The sequence below is a fragment of the Talpa europaea genome (assembly GCF_964194135.1).
Source record: "Talpa europaea genome assembly, chromosome: 10".
NCBI lineage: Eukaryota > Metazoa > Chordata > Mammalia > Eulipotyphla > Talpidae > Talpa > Talpa europaea.
The window spans coordinates 107,823,023-107,841,292 of NC_140077.1; the positions used below are offsets into that span (position 1 = coordinate 107,823,023).

The 18,270-nt window shown below is 38.5% G+C and overlaps 1 protein-coding gene across 1 annotated transcript in view; it reads right to left on the reverse strand.

Annotated features, from left to right (window-relative positions):
- Positions 1 to 18,270, reverse strand: part of ARHGAP10 (Rho GTPase activating protein 10) — a gene marked incomplete at both ends in the record, with an annotated part of 223,928 nt that overhangs the window by 69,106 nt on the left and 136,552 nt on the right. The window contains 2 exons of the mRNA XM_084245750.1: positions 5,881 to 5,939; positions 12,870 to 12,957. Of these exons, the coding sequence (XP_084101876.1) occupies positions 5,881 to 5,939; positions 12,870 to 12,957 (147 nt within the window). The remainder of the gene's footprint in view (positions 1 to 5,880; positions 5,940 to 12,869; positions 12,958 to 18,270) is intronic.

Below are 18,270 nucleotides of genomic sequence, written 5' to 3' on the forward strand. Positions count from 1 at the left end.
TTTCAGATTGAAAACTCTGCGCTAAAAAGCTATTCCTAAGTCATTTGACTACTCTATCATGAATTAACATCTCTCTCCAAAGAAAACCTACTTTTAATATTTTTAGATTTGCTAGGGAAATAGTTTCCCACCCTCTATGGATAAGGCTCTTCGTTTCTAAAAATAACAGAATCAGTTTTGAAAAATAAAGTCAAAACCTTCCACGGCCGTTCTTGAGTCCTCTTCCTACTCTCATCTTGCTTGAAATCTCACACACACACATTTTTTCCAAATCTCCTCTTTCCCTCTTCTTCCAAAGAAATATTTTTCAGTAAGGCTTTAAAATGCAACTACATTCTTCATCTTGCTTGTTTTATGTTGACATTAACCAGAGCTTCCTATCAATGGCCATTTCCACATGGCGACAGCCCAGTAATAACTTAAAGTACTCCAAAAAGTCTTCTAAGGTAAATTTTCTTCAGTTGCTAATGCTATATGCCTCTTATTATATTTTTATTGATATAAAGACATGACGGATGAAAGGTAAAACTTTTTTTGAAACTAGGATACCAAATTAATCATAGCACCAAATTCCCGAAGTAGGCCCGAGAATTAGGAGTTTACGGAAACAGTGAAAGCATTTTTAACTGTGAAGCCTTAGGTCGGCATCCACAACAACTGGCTGTCTAGAGGCTTATGATGCTGGATCAGCTAATGGCGACTAGAAAAGATATTATTTTAATTTACTAGAGTTTATTAAAGACACACATCAGATGAATGCCAATTATTCAATTTTTAGATGTCGTTAAGTCAATAAAATTTTGGTAAATTTGGGAAACTTCGGTGAAGCATTAGCAATAACCACCTAAGGAACAAGGAGTTTTGATGAAAGACAAGCACCGCAGCTCTTCTGTGGGGCATACATCACTCCATCAGCTAAGTTGGTTCCATGTCACTTAAGCATTCCATTTCTTTAATTTGCACGCTCCTGCATCTTTTCTCCCAAGACCACATGCCTTCATCTTGTTCCTCGTGCTGGTTTACTGACAAGGATAGAACATTCTGGGTATACCAACAGGATTTAATGCCCTAAATCCTACAATAGTTCTATTTCTCACCATAAAGGATGACAGAGTTTTATTGGTTATAGTTTTGCTTCCGAGGTGGCTTGACTACAGGAAGAAAACATACCGAACCTGGCAAGACCTAATACAAGGAGTCGTGCATGGCAGTGTTACTCACAGCAGCCAAGTCAAGGAACCAACCTAAATGCCCATCAACAGCTGACTGGAGAAAGATACTGTGGAACACATACCTCATGAAATACTACTCAGCTACACTAAAAAGATGAAAAAGTGCCTCTGGGGACAAAATAGTGGATTTGAGGCGATGATGCCTAGCGAAATAAGTTAGAAGTGAAAGACAGTTACCGGATGGTTTCACTCATTTGCAGAATATAAATAACTAAAGCAAACAAGCTGTCATAACACAACAAAAAAATCATTCTTAGACTCTGTGAAAAATATAATGATTACTGAAGGGGGAAGGGTGAAAAGGGGGTTAGTATTGACACTGGATCAGAGAAACCTGTGCCTCCAGGAAGGTTGAAGATATAATCACATAATTACATAGCTGTGCAAATAACTGGCAAGTCAATGAAATGAAGGAAAATGCTAAAAAATAATATAGCAAGACAAATAGTCTCATCCTTGGGAAATTTTCCATGTGACACCACATTGGGCACCAGGCTTTGGCTGCCATTCTTTTAAAATATATATATATATATTTGTTTATTTATTTATTTACTTATGCATATAAGAACTGGGGTACAGGCCAGAGGTGCAGGGAGTGACAGGATCCACCAGAGACAGAGTGGGGAACAGAACAGGCAGACTGACTGAAATACACTGCTGAGGGGAGCAGCGGGCAAGACAGGAGAAGTCTGCTGCACCATGTGGGTAGCTCCCTGGCCAGGGATCGAACTCATGCTGCAGTGGCTGTGGATAGCTTCATAGGTTGCGTCTCAACCCCTTGCACAACCAGGAAGGGCCTGGTTGCCATTCTTAACCTAAGTTTAATGGGAGTCCAACCCTGACACTTGGGTCATCTCTTACCAGTATGACATATCAAGGACTCCGAGCCCAAAGGCCCAGACACTGGCCATGACCTACAACACCTTCACCATGTGGGCAAATTCGCTAGCTTCCCTGCACAGACCAAGTATAAAATGTATGCTTAGTTTAGAAATTTCTGTACCGAAAGTTCATTAGTCCTCTCACAAGATGGTACGAAATAATAATAGCTGTGTGGTTGTGTGCGTGTGTGTGTTCCTCACACAGAAACCTTTTTTTTTTCTTATTTGTTCATGCATAAAAGAACTGGGGTGCAGGCCAGAGGGTGAGAGGATTCACCAGAGACAGAGTGGGGAGCAGAACAGGCGAACTGACTGAAATCTACTGCTGAGAGAAGCAGTGGGGAGACAGGAGAGGTCTGCTGCACCATGTGGGTCAGCCCCCCCCCCCCCCCCGGCTGGGGCTCAAACTTGTGTTGCAATGGCTGGCAATAGCTTGATAGTGCTGTGTCTTTAACCCCTGTGCCACCAGGGAGGCCCCTCACACAGAAATCTTAAATCATTCTAAATAAAGATGCTCAGTGAATATTTTGTTCAAATGTTTAGTCTTTGCACCTACTTTCTGACACAGAGCTCCTAGCTGGGGACTCTGTAATTTCCTGAGTGACAGGGGAGTATCTGAGACCCAGGTCCTAAATCCCATGGAATTTCCTGACTGACAGGAACATCATTCATTGAAAGGAGGTGACTTTTTTGTTGGTTCCTAGAAGGGTGCTGGCTGACAAGAGCAAACTATGATTGGAAACTAAGAATTTTCAACCACATTATCAAAGAAGGGAGAGGGGATGGAAATGGAGTTCATAATCAATTTTTCCTACATGATGACACCCCATAAAAACCCCTATAGCACAGGGTTCCAAGAGCTTCCAGGTAAGGGAACACATCTATAGACTGGGAGGGTAACACCCAACTCCACAGGGACAGACGCACTCAGGGCCTGTCTGGACCTTCTTCACCTGGCTGTTCATCTCCTTTACCAAGCCCTTTATTATATAATCATCTGGTAAACCTAAGTTTTTCCCTGATTTCTATGAGCCATTCTAGAAAATTCTCATATCCAAGGTGGGGGTGTATGGGAACACTGATTTATAGCCAGTCAGAGGTATAAGGAACAACGTGGGAATGGTGACATGTCTGAAATGGAGGCACTCTTGTGGGACTGAGTCCTTAACTGATGTCACCGCTATCTAGAATCAGAACCGAACTGAATGAATTGGTTGGGGGGAGGAAGGGCACCCATTTGGTGACCAGAAGTCTCAGGAGTGAAGTGGTGTGTCTGTGTAACTACAGGAAAAGCCCAGGAGTAATTTTCCAAGACAGATGGTCTCTCATTCCTTTTAACAATTTTAGTTAACTCTCTGAGCTGAGACTCTTTTAATTATCTCAAAAAAAAAATTTTAATTCCCCAATACATTCAGCAAGTCAATTGATTCTTTTAGAATGAAGAACAAAACATGCTTCCTTTTTTTGTGGTAACAACAAAGAAATGAAAGTCCTATTTGTATAATGAACTCCAGAAATTAACTCATAGGTGCTTTCTCAACAGAACTCTGCAGGAAAGAAACTGATGAGAGAAGATAAAGGGACCAAGGGAAACCTTGAGAACTCTCAGCGGGGAGGGTGGAGGAGACATCTCAACACCGCAGAACAGATGGAAACCACCACAGATGACTAAAAGGAATCAAAAATGAGTTTCCATGCTGAAGTGGGAGGCGGCAACAAAGATGGTGATGCTGGGTAATTTTAGCCGTCGACTCAGCAGACAGACACTTGAGCAAAACAAGGCACTCTCTGACATTGTTAACAGAAAATGATCGCATATTTTAACCGCAATCCCAATTTTCCAACAATATTCAAAAGGGGAAGCTAATGTTGGTAAACGGTTTTATGTAATACTTGAAAGTACATGTGCAAAAGATTAAAGCATCTGAGAGAGGCACATGAGAGAAGAATCCTTGCAAGGGATTAAATACAAAAAAATTAAAATCTACACTGGAAATGCTGGGGCCTAAAACACACCCATTTAATACACTTACTTTTTCTCACTAAATTAGGTAACCACAGGTCCATTCCAACCACATCTCCACTTAGGAAAAAACCTATGCCAATAACTACAGTCGTTTCAGTATTTCTGTAGAACAGGCCTGCAATTCAAATCATTGTAAAGACTCTCACTGCATCCCTACTAAGTTAGCAAGCCAACCACCAGGGTAGGTGATGATACTTTCTGTCTTTATACCACCTCTCCCACCACATTATTCAAAGAGCCTCGGCAAACTCTTTAAACCCATGTCTCACCACCAAGGACTTCATCACCACTTGATGAAGTGCCTTCATTTGGCAAAATATACTAACACTCACATCTCAGACTCGCTGGCTTCAGTTACAAGGCATGACCATTATAATGACACTAACTCATAATTAAAACCTTGTTTGATAATCACTTTATCTTTCTCCAATTCTCAAAGGATTCTAGATTAAAACTGGCACATTTCTGCTTTTTCCAGTTTTGCAAGCGAACATGAAACAATTGTCTTCCAACCAGAGTTTCATTTCTCTTCCCCTGGTTTGCCAAAAATGCCACAGGGAAGAAATCAAAACAACAAAGCATTTGCTTGAGTTTTTGCCAAAAAAACTTTCCCCCACTTCCTTGATCACACAAACTCTCTTTTTTAAAAAAAAAAAAAAAAAAAACCTCTTCCATATGAAAAATAATGTGCATAGAATGGTATTTTTGCCTTTTCCAAAAGCCTATTTTATATATAGTCTAATTGAACCTATACTTCGCTTCTTTACTATGAAGCTTTACATTGGCTGGAGCAAAGACCTCACAAGAAGATAACATTTAAAGTGATGTTGGGGCAGCAATAACATAGGACCCAAAGGAATTGCTCTAAGTTTTTCAACAGATTACACTATGGAATGCTTCCAAGGGGGAAAAAAATCAAGGAAATGAAAATACAATTACAGCTACTGTCCAGTGCACCTGTGAAAACCAGTACCGGTTTTAGCCGGCAGAGCAGGGTTTTGAATTTTAAAACAAGATCCCCATAATCTGGGAAGTTACTTAACACATTTCAGTCTTCCCATCCTTAACTCTTAAATACCTAACACCACCTTATTTCAGAAGACCACGTGTTGAACATAAAAACTGAGGTGTATAATATAGGGAAGACAAGAGAGCTTCAAAGACTAAAACGCACCAAAACCCAATATCATAAATAAAAATTTTACCAATTGCAGGCCTTTTTCATTTTAATATTCTATCGCATATAATTTACTCTCTATCACTTACTGTGTGGGCTTCTAGAATTATCTGACAATATTCCTTTTGCCTATAATTTCTACCTAAATATCTTTCAATGTGAAGCCATTTCCAACCTACTGATCTCTCCCAATCAGCTAATCTCCCCAGCCTTCTGCAAGCTAAATACTTCTGTGTTCCCATAACATTTTCTTCATGTTGTCAGATATGTACGTAGGTCCTAATACTTGCTAGAAAATTAGTCAATATCTTCATGGTTCTATATATCCAGTGTCTATCACTGGCTAGCACCAAGTTGGCAAGAAATAAACATCTATGAATGAAATGAGTATCATAACTGCCCCTTTTGCACCTTCTAAAAGGATAATGAAACCAAACATCTTCTAAAACCATCTCTGTATTTCACACAGATTACAGTAACATCAAATTAAAATTTTCATGTGGAAATTACAACTTATATATACCGCGACCTACAACACTCTATGTACCTCCAAAGAATACTTACTGGCTGGGACAATGAATTCCCCATGTAACTCATAGGTCATAAGAGGTTCTGGAAGACTCCTGTATGAAAAGACAGTTCAGAATTATCAAACAAATCCAAACAGGTCATACTCTGCATGCATTTTTTTAAAAAGGTATATTAAATGTGTGTGCATTTCTTAGTTAATGTGTGAAACTTCCTTAGGGGAAAACTTTACATATCAAAAAGATACATAAATCAAATGTTTGCTTTATTGTTATCGGCACCAGGCACTATCAAAGCACAAGCAGCCACAATTCCCATCAGATCTGAGTGCACAGTATTTTATATTTAATATTGGAAAGCACCTTTAGAAACATCTGACTTTATATATAAAACTTCTTTCCACACACTGATAGATTTAAAATCAAATTTTGTACCCAACCAGAGGTAAGCACATTGTTTTGAGAATCATCTCTAGGATAGTAATCTGGCCACCCCAGTGGCACAGCAGGTTGAGCTCAGCGCTGTGAAGCTGTCCACAGCCTCTGCAGCACCAGTCCAATCCCCAGCCAGACAGGGAGAAACCCCACATGGCGTGGCAGACCTCTCCTATCTCACCCCCTGCTCCCCTCAGCAGTGTCTTCGGTGCATCTGTCTGTTCTGCTCCCCGCTGTCACTGGTGAATTCTCTCACCCTCCCGCTCCTCTGGCCTGTACCCCAGTTATTGTACAAATAAATAAATCTTAAAAAAAAACCTTAAAAAAAGCTATTAATTGAAGATGCCACGAAAAATATTAGAAGATATTAAATAAACTAGAAGAAAACAAATTCTCTCCTCTTATGTAACTATTAAAAAGACTCATTTTTTGCTTATATAACAAGAGACACAAGATATAACACCACAAGAGACAAAAAATATAATGAACTGCTGACAGCTTTAAAAATACACATTTTAATTTTCTACAAAACAGATTACATAAATTCCACAGTCCAGTCAACCTTTATGCATATCTTAAATTTTAAAACACCAGATCTCCCAACTTTACAAACACTGAAACAATGATCAATCTGTACAGCTGTTCTGGAAGGCAATCTGGAATAGTGTTAGGAAATATAAAAAAGATTTAAATCACATAACCCAGAAATCCCTCTTCAAGCACTTTCAAAAAATCAGAAATGCCCCTCCCTTAAGAAACCTTCAACATAAACAAAAGCCAAGAAAAATGTCAGGGATAAAGTCATTTCATACTGACAAAAGGGTCCATTCAAGAAAGTATCACATTCCTAAATGTTAATAGATCAATAACAGAAACTTCAAAATACAGGAAGCAAAAAATGATGGCACTGCAAGAAGAAATGTACAAATCTACAACCAAGGCTGGAGAGTTAAAAATTGACAGAACAAGTAAACAGAAAATCAGTTAGGATGCAGGATGTCTGAACAAAGACATAAAGCAATTCACCTAACCGGTATGTCCATCATCTAGATGAGAGTCCATCCAACAACAGCAGAATATTCATTCTTTCCCAGTGCTCATGGAATATTTATCAAGGTAATCCATATTCTAAGCTATGAAACAAAACTCAATACATTTTAAAAGTTCCCAGGTGTTTCTCTGATTAAAATTGTAACTGGATTATCAATAACAGAAAGGTATCTGGAAAACCCCTTTGTCCATTTCATCTAAACTGTTGGCATTTATGAACATAAAATTGTTCATACTGTAACAAAAAGGTATCTGGAAAACCTCCAAAAAAGGGTAAGTAGGAACTGTTTTGAACTTAATGAAAACATAACATATCAGAATTTGAGGGATGTTCATGAAGCAGTAGGGAAAATTATACCAGTAAACACCAATATTAGAAAAGAGAAAAGACCTTAAAACAGTAACCTCACTTCCCATCCTAAAGAGCCAGGGGGAATAAAAGAGTAATTTGAACCAAGGTAAGCAGAAGAGAAAAAAAAATAAAAAAGATGAGAGCAGAAGTCAATGAAATGTGAAAAATAGAGAAAATAAATTCAAAATTGGTTCTTTGAAATAATCAATAAAATTAACAAATCTAACCAAATTAAGAAAAACAGGAGAAAACAAACTATTAAGAATGTCAGGAATAACAGAGGTAATGGCATAATCACTGCAGGTACAAAGGTATTAAAAAGAAAACAATGGTATTAACAGTCTCATGTCCATAAATATCGACAATTTAAATGAAATGAACAAGGCTCCAAGAGTCATGAACTACAAAAGCTTATTTCAGAAAGTAATTGGTAACCTGCACAGTCCCACCTCTATGAGAGAAACTGAATTTGTAATTAAAATCTTCCCAGTAAGAAAACTAGATGCCCACATGACTTCACTGGTGAATTCTACCAAACAATTAAGGTGGCAGTAATACCAATTCTATACAAATTCTTATAGAAATAATGAAGGACTAAATCTAACTCATTCTTTGAGGCCACCATTATCCTGACACCAAAATTAAAGATTTAAACAAGAAAGTACTAACCAATAGCACTCCTGGGCATGGATGCAAGTATTCTAAATAAAGATAAATAAAAGGATAATACACATTGTGACCGAGTTTGTTAAAGAGATGCAAAATTGTCTTAATATTTAAAAAAAAAAAGCAATGTATTCCATACACTAGTACCGCAAAAAAAAAAAAAAAAAAAAAAAAAAAAAAAGCATGATCACAGTATGATCATCATCATCTCAAAAGAGAATTCAGAGAAAGAGTTCTTCCCACAACTGTCCTAGAACCAGACATTGACACACAAAGATGAATTTGGATCCAAACCTGATATATGATGTAAAAATTAACTGAAAACAGGTATCAGATCTGAGTTAAAACCTTAAATTGTAAAACCTCTAGAAGAAAATATAAAACAAACACTCCTGTATCTTTGAACTAGGCAAAGATTTCTTGATACATCACCAAAAGTACAGTCCATAAAAAGAAAACTAACTGCTTTGTGAAAGAAACTATCAAGAGAATGAAAAGACAAACCACAGCTTAAAGAAAACATTTGCAAAGCATTTATGTGAGAAAGGACTTACATTCGAAATAAATGAAGAATTATCAAGATACAAAAACAACCCAATTTTTTGAACTGCATGTAAGACCTACATAGAAACTTCACCCAAGAAGATACACTAATGACAAACAAGGACAAAAAGTAACATGTAACATATTGATCACCACAGAAGTACAAATTAAAAGCACAATAAAATATTTCCATTCACCATTTAAAGGGCTAAAATTAAGAAGACTGACTTATCAAGAGTTGGCAGGGATGCAGAGGAATCGCCACTCTGCTACAATGTTGGTAGGGATGTAAAGAAATAAAACCACCTCAGAAAAATCTGTCAGTTTCTCAGAAAGTTAAAAATACACCTCCCATAGGATCCAGACACTGCATTTGTAGGATTTACCCAAGAGAAATGAAAACCTGGGTTCACTGAAAGATTTGTGCACAGAGACTTTTAGTAACTTTATTTATAGTGGCCAGAAGCTACCCAACAACCCAAATATTCATCAAGAGGTAAATGGATAAACGTTAAAATTGTGATAATACAATGCAACACTAGCTAATAACAAGAAAGAAGGAACTATTAGTATATGCCACAACATTAGTGAATTTCTAATTATGCTCAACGGAAGAACCAAGGACACAGATATGGAAATAACCTAATCGTCCATCAATGAGCCAGTCGACAAAGAAAATGTGGTATAAACACACACACACAGAAATACTACTCAGTTGGTTTCTTTGTTTCTTTTTAAAAAAGATAAAAGTCTTGCCACTGGCTGGCGAGACTTTGAGGCTATTGTACTAAGTGAAATAACTTGACAGAGAAAGATAAAGACAATACTGTATGACTTCACTGAGGTGTAGACTATAAAGTAATGAAGCAAAGGAACAAACAAAACAAAGATTCTAGATACAGAGAACAGACTGGTGCACACCAGAGGGGGAGGGGGTGGGGCTGGGTAAAATGACAGGGGGGGCTGACTATACAGTGATGGACGGAAACTAGATTCTGGTGGTGATCAGGATGAAATACAGACAGATTTTGAAGTATTCTGCACCTTGAAACCTAATGTTGCCTAAAATAAAAACTGATTTCAAAAAAAGACCCCAAATATTTAAAAATTTTATGCATACGGAATTATAGCAAATGCAAAATTAAATATATCATCACAGAAAGCATAAGGAATTGTGGGTGTGAGGGCAGGTTCACTGTCTTGATTATGCTGCTGTCTTTACAAATGTACATGTCAGACTTACACAGGCACACTGTAAATATGTGCAATCTATTGTGTATTAATTAAAAAGCAAATCAAATAGGTGGAAGATGGATTTAGAGGTAAATTGCTACATACAATTTACGATCCTGGGTGCACACACACAGACTCATGCATGGTAACCACAGACACAGTCACTAAATTTAGAGCATTAGGGAAGAAAAGTGGTTGTGTTATTTCCTCTCCCCTTGCCTCTGCCCTGCCATCCCTACACTCTCATTGAAAGAGCAAAATGAAATCAATTATACCACAGCCTAAGTAAAGAGAGAGAAGGGGCCATCAAAAGAGTAAACCTGTGGGGTTTTGTTTCAAACTATGTACAAGCAGCAAGTAGCAAGGAAGGCGAATGGTGGCCTGGCAGAAATTAAAGAGTGTTGAAAAGAAAAGGGGAAATGAGAAGCCTTCAGAAAACCACAGAGAGCATTTCTTTTCCAATAAAAATGAATTTGTATCTAAATATCTTCTACAAGCTGCTTATATCATTGCCATATGTCTAATCGGGCAATGCAGCATAAACAGTAAGTATTAAATATCGTTAATGTTAGGGAAGCAGTAATAAAAATGACAAGTTCCCCATACAAAATTTACTCATCCGAGTCACTGTACCTGTCAAGTTCCCACCCATCATCTTTGTGAGTTAGTTCTCCTTCGCCATCCTCTGTGCTAGAGTTTGGGGCTATAAATCATAATAGTTAACCTGATGTGGCATTTTCTTCCCCGGAAGTCCTGCTCCAGGTAAAATCATTTTCCTCCAGGTAAAATCATTTTACTTCAAACATCACAAAGCTACTCATTTGTCCCCTCACAATGGGAAACTGCTATAATACACACATTGCTGGAAATCAAAATTATGGTCTGATCCAAACAGACAGGAAACCTGGTATTCAGTCTTGTAAAACACTGAAAGTTAGGGGGGGAAACTGCCTGAAGTCAGTAGAAGAGAAAAGCAAGATGCAGTATCTATGTGCCTCCCCCTCTTTCGGAGGTTCTGCTTCTTGTTTTAGTTTTGTGTTTGGGGGGTTGGCAATACTTCCCTCCAACGAGGTACCTGGGTCACTTGCAGTGAGACAAATTCAAGAGCAATTTGTTTTTTGTTATTTGGGGTTTTTTTGGTGAGAATAGCCATATAAGGCTTCATGGCAGAGATGGGATTTGAACCCAGGACACTGGCTTTCGAGACCATGCTCTTGACCACTGCCTTGACACAAAGCATTAGCTTGGAATATAAACTTGCAGTCGAAATGAAGGGAACGAAAAACTTGGTTTTCTCTCATTTTGGTGCATCAGCAGAGAAAGTGTCAACTATGTCTTAATTATGGCATTTTCAGTTGCTAAAAATAATGTTAGTGGAAAAGAACAGCAGCCTCAAGTTCAAATCTCCCAAGGCATCTGCCATTTGACGAGAACCACTTTATCACATTCAAGCAGAATGTGGATGTTGTTAGGAGCGAAGTAATATAAATAATAGCATCTCCTAATGTTCTACAGGCAACGTTTGCATCTAAGTGGCATTCAGGAGGATGACGCGAGGCAGTGAGTGATAAAGGCCAAGAAAGCAACACGAGACCAGGGACTACAAGCAATTAGCTTCAGAAAGTATCAGGAACCAAGAAGAAATTGTACATACTGAATAAAAAGATCCTCTAGTTTACAGACTAATTCCCCCACAGAAAGAACGAACCATGTGTAACAAAAGGTGGGGGAGGGGAGATGCAATTTATTGCAAAAGCACTGGACTGGGCCCTAAGTTTCCCACCGATCACTGCATCACCCTTGTCAATTTCTCCAGTCGCACCAGGCAGGAGTTCACCAAACTGTGCATTGGGGTTTAACTCCCTCCAGGAGCGTCAGCATTCTTGGCTGGGCAGGTTAACCTGAGAGGTTCATTACGTTGTTGCACGCCTCACCCATGCGCCCCTTCGTCATCTTACCGAGAGGCGGCCTCTGCCACAGTGGACTTGTGGGGGGAAGGATGGGCTGCCGTCTGCGCTGTAATGACTTTACCAGCCCATCCCTGCACTGCAGCCCCCAGATGCCATCAGCACCCTCTCCACCGATCTTGGCCACCCGAGAATGAAAGCCCCACGAGAACCAGAGCTTGAGTACAGCTGTGGGTTTTTTCCAGTCTTTCTCTCCTTTTTCACTCTGTGCATGTGTTTTCATCTAACCTCAAGCACTTTATCATTAAATCCCTTTCTTTTTTAAAGAATGGGTAATGACTCAGACATACTGAGCTATTTGTTGAACTCTAGTGCTAAACCGTTCCTGTAATAAATGCGAAACTTAAGTTTATCTTAAAACCTCGCCTTGGAAACATCTCTCAAATAGCTGCGTATTTACAGATGTTATCATTATAAGCCTGTAAGTTCAAGTGGCTAAAGTGTAAGGTAAACATATCTTTATTTTATCCTAAAACATAAATAAAAGATTTAGTGGCTTCAATATTAGAAACATACTTGCTGTTTCTTAGCATTTAATGCCCAAAATGTCTACAATGATGACTTCAAAACCCAAGTCGATTCCCATTCTGTTCCGTTGCAATTTACTTCACAACAGGTGATGTTCGCCTAGTAATTACCTCACATCCTGGAACATACACCCTAAATGTACTTCTCTTTAATAAAGTGTAACTGAACGATCAAGACTCATGTGCCAAGTTGGCATCTGTTGTGTGTTTGACATTCAGACTGTCCGCTCCTCTGTTACTGAGGGGAGCTTACCTCAAGTACTGCTTCAGGGCGCTTGTTATTGTTTTCACTTCCCAGTCGATGGAATTCTCCAGGTCCACCTCATTGCATGTCTTTACATCTAGAGCAAGACACAAAGGAAAAACATTTAAGACCTTCGACATCCCGAGGTCCTCTTGACTGGCTCACAAAACTTCCATTTTTCAATGGCCAAACCACAAAAAATTCATTCTGTGGTTTCTTATGAAAACATTCTATACAATTTCTTGTAACAGTATAAATCATGTTCTATTATTAGCCATTTCTAGCACTTAAAAAAAACCTGTAATGGGGATCAAATTAAGGAGGAAAGGACTGGGCTGGGCGGAGGCAGCTGGGACACAGCACAGCACTTCAATATTCCCAAGTGCAAACCACGCACAGAGATCGTTGTGATTCTTAGTGAAGGTGCCACTCTGGTCTGTGCTGTGTCTGTGGCCACAGCTCTGTGTCCTAACAGGAAACAACCAGCCCCTTTAATGACAAAATGGCAAGAAGAGGGGTAAGTGTGGTCCAACACTCCTAAGATTCGTACTCATCAAATTAGCTTTCCGAAAATTAATACATGATCCACCAAATTAGAAACACGATGACGCAAACCTAAAAAGTCATTTATGTGGAGCTCCCACGTTAACACTGTAATTTACACACCCCGCCAGGAAATGTTTACTGGAAGTCTCTGCGGAGCACTCCTGACACTCCTTCTAAATTAAGCTAGAATTCTTTGTCTGAAAAGTGTGGTTATAAGGTATTTATTCCTAATGCCCTTTCAAATAGCTAGTAAATTCCAAAGTAAGAGACCTGTGGCTGAGCGGGGAACAGAGACAGTAAATGCTGGAGTGGAAAATGTCAATCCTGAGCAAAATGAAAAAGCAAAGGATGGTTGGGAAGGCCAGCACCAGCATGATGGCAGCTTTGATCCCGTAAGGCTGGGCCACCACACTGGGCTGTGGCAGAGGTTGGGGTGTGGTGTGGAGTCACCAAGCTGGGCTTAAATTAGCCCTACCCACCCCTCAATCCTGACCACACAAGTCAGTTCCAAAGCTATGTGAATTTCACATCTTCATCTGCAGGATAGAGAGGGAATGTAAATGCTCTCCCAGAACTACTGAGAGCACAGCAAATCAGGAATGTCTACGGGTTTCAGAAATTACTAAATGAGCAGGTAATTACCACAGCTGAGTGGCTGGAAGGTGGTGGCACCTACTCAAAGGGAGGCTCAGTCAAAGGGTTCCCGTGCAAGCCGGCAAACCACCAGTGCAAACTTGCCAGGTTCATGCGCTCCCATCATGTAAGGGGGAAAATAAGGTACCTAACAGAAACACCGGATCTCCCTCACTCCAGAATGATGTATCAACTAAGACCAAAAAGAAAAAAATCTAGCTCCTTTGGGGCGTTTTCCTCCCTTACCCTGTACTTGTCTACAGAGGCAAGGAAACATCTTGTTAGTATTTCCTCTCAAAAGGCATGAAAAAGAAAAACCTGTCAAAATAGGCCCAGCACATTAAGTCACAGAGGCCACTTCAAAAGTTTTTGGCTTGGGCATGAGAAAGGTTGAATGACGACTCAATGTTATCCTCAAACTTTGGGGGGAAACAAAACATTGAAACAGGAAGTGATGGTTAGTTCACAGCCGTAACATCATACATATGAAGTCAATTACTCAAAAGTCTGGAGGCTTTTTAAAGCACTTCAACAGTTCTTGATTACAGCAACTGACAGCAATATGCAATAAACTACAACAATGGCAATTGACACTGATTACATTTTGATCAGTTTCTACAATTCAGAACTCATTTGTTACTGAGCTTGTCAGACAAGCCACAGATACATTCAAGAAATCAAATTAAGCACCCTGATTAGAGGTGCAATCCTTTATAACTAGGACTAAATAATTCTGTTCTAAAGGCTTTGCCAACCAATTACTTCAGTAACTGAATATTCTCTCTCTCATTAAATCAATTATTTAAATCTCATTTTAACATACAAGTCAGATAACATTTTCAATCAACTTGCTACCAGAAAATCACCACTTTATAATCCAGGAGGCTTCTAAAGGAAATCTTTTATTTTCAAGTTTCCACTAATTTATCATTCCATATTTTGAGATCTATACTCTCTTCTATGGAAAAATAAGTCATGCTTTGAATTCATGCAATAAAATGTAGCTGTCACATCAGAAACTAATGACTACATAGTGTCTGAGGTAACAATCCTCTATTAAATTTTCACTGTTTTCAAATAACTCAATCATGCCTAGGAGTTCTTTACAATCAGTAGATGCACTGGGATCAGGCAAATTTGTTATAACTTATTTGGAATTAAAACTTAAAAATGCATTGTCATGTTCTATTAGAATACAGGTTCTACCACAAATAAAAATTTTGCTTCTTTTCTGACCAAAAGACAAAACCACAGAGATTAGTTAAAAATCTAAATTAACAAGCCAAGGTACAAATAATTGTCTTACTGGAGGTTAATGTTTCACAATTATAGAACCAATGGCCACTTGTTTAAATACTGGAAGTTTCTAGCCTGACCTAAATACAAAGTGTTTGGTTCTCTACTAAGCCCTAGTCTGTTTTAAAGTACCTGAAGAAGCACAATGATTGAATGATCTTTCAAAATGCACTTTATACTCCAACAATCAATATTTATTAGCTATATTCGGTTTCTTCCCCAATCTACATGAAAAGATGTCCTACTAAGTAAATAATGTTAATATTTTTAAAATAAAATTCTTCTAAATTAGTCTTATTTTCTATGATTCTATCTCCAAATTAAATATAATCATCTAGTCTTTCTTGCAAATTAGATTTAGAAATAACCACCAAATTCACCAGCATGTACAAGCGACCATCACATGATCTTGCAGCTTCCCTCCCCTGCTCTGATGTTCTCATTCCCCGGCAGGCAAAAAGGAAGAAGCCATGACAATTCTAATTTCTATCAGCTCTCATCTACCAATCAGTTCTGTAATTAATCTGCAACACTCTCAACTCACTAAGAAACCCTGACTCCCCCAGGACACCTCCCTAGGTGATTCTACCTCCTTCCCCAACTACTCCAAATTTTGTTTCTATTATAAAGATAGGTTTTTTAACTTCAACCTCACACCATGTGTCTTCTGTTAGAGCAAAGGGGGCTGGAAAGGAAAATGACTTGGAAAGGAAGGTAGTCACTCAGTTGGGCATTTTCTTTGAGAAACTTAATAAGCATGGTCCAGGGAAAGGCTAGAAGGTTCCTGGCAGTCCAGATGACTGCTACTTCTGCTCGAAAATGTTAGACAAATAAGAAGGCTAACAACTCCCATCCCCCCAGAGTGCCAGGCAGTCTCTGCTCCCTTCCTAACCTGGAGGGCAAATGACTTGTCTACTGCGAGAACTTTCTATGATCAGCTACCATTAGTATTTCATGTGGGAAGCACAGAAGAGAAAACAAAGGGGTGGGAGGGTAGAGGAGGAGGGAAGAAGACTAGAAACAGTTTTCTCTATTTTAATTGTGAAGGGGGAAACTGCAAAAAAATAGACAAGTGAAGAAAACAAGCAAGATCTAAGTACCCTGTCTTTCCTAGAAATCATCACGAACTTTTACACCTGCATATCTAAAGAATACTTTAAGTATTTTAAATTAAAAAAAAAATATTTTAGGCAAAAAAAAAAAGGCAAGAGAAAAATCGTATAGTAAATAATGAGCTCTCAAGAACCCAGTAAATAGAACTTCCTGTCAAAAAAAATACAAAATGACTTGCAAATTTTTCTTAAAAATTAGATTTTTCATTTCTACAAAGATAATGACATTACAAATAATACTTTTAAGAAATCAAATTTGACAAAAACATTACTTGCAGGCATAGTAATTAAAAATAACTGCATACTACCACAAATGTATAAAATTAACCAATGGAAGAGGACAGTGATGATTTAAAAGAGCAAATTTAAAATTTACCAGTCTCACCCAACTTTTCCCCATTAAGATATGTAACTTTAAACACTAGAGAGCTGGGGAAAAAGAGAGAGAAAATACTCACAGATAATGTATATACAACTAGTCAGAAACTCTTAAAATCCTTTTTAGAAGAGGTAGAGATAATTTCAATTTCAATGCTCACTAAATCAGGACAAAGTAAAGTATCATCCTAAGGAAATCCTACATTTATTAGGAAACAGTGAATAAATCTATTTTGCTAAGAGTCAGAGTATGAGTTGGTAGCATAAAGTAACAAAAAGATGATACTAATGCTAATAAAATCCAAAGTTTGTGATTGACAATCTTCAATTCATACGAAGAATTATTTCAAGGTTAAGTAATTTACATTGTGTAGCTCCCTGAAATGAATTACTTAATAAGGAAATAACAAGTCAGTATTTTCAATTCTCGAGCTTCCTTTCTTTGCTGAATGATATTACTAAAAACAGCATTTCCTTTGCCAGCAACATGAAAGAGGCTGTGTCACGCTTGTGTCCTGGACTTCTCTGGTCCGAGGCTCATGGAAAGCGAAAACAGTTTTTCAGGTCACAGATTTTTGTGGGGCTAGATATTTCAAAACACCCTCAAGTGAAGGACTATCTTGACACATTTCCAAGTGACAACCTGAGTTCAAGGACGCAGTGTGCGTGGGGTTTTAGGAGATGAAGAACAGTTTTCCAGACAGCTTAACCCTTCAGGGTGACCACAGAGATATCCATGTTAAAACTTCTCTTGCACATGAACCAGAAGATAAGCAAAATGCTAGAATTCCTAAGACCAATTTGCTGCCAAAGTGGGTCTTTCAGTCCACATCTCCCCTTCTGATACCAACAAGTCTTCCAGCTCCCATCATTATAACACCATCTTGCAAATGAGAAGTGTTTCTAATTTTAAAATTAACTAAAAGCAGATGCCGTAGCCCCATTAAACTCTTCCAGCTGCTACTGAACCCCTGGCAACCTGAGTGTATTTAATTTGGAGACCACTCATGGTAAAAAGGAAAATCTGACTGCCAAAGCTGCACACCCAAGTTAAACCAGAGAGGCAGAAAATGAAAACAGCTCTTGAAAGCAAATGTACTCTAACAAGGCCCTCCAACTGATGACGGGCAATTTTTCCTGTGGTTAATAGCTAAAAAAAGGTTGCTGCTTATTAAATCCTTAATTCAAATACAGCCAAACAAGCAATCCTATCCGTAACAAGTCAGCTGATTTTATTTATCTTGGTTTATGCTTCCTAAAAAATGAGTCTCTGCGACAATGCCTTAAAATGCAGGCAGGTTTACAAGCACTGACAGCATTACCTGAGGGCATTGTTAATATTGATTAATTAAAGTGAGATATCAAATAAATTAATATTTAGCAAGGTCATAAGGACAGATTGGTTTGACATACAGGCCCCCAAGCCTGATGAGTTTTCATCACTT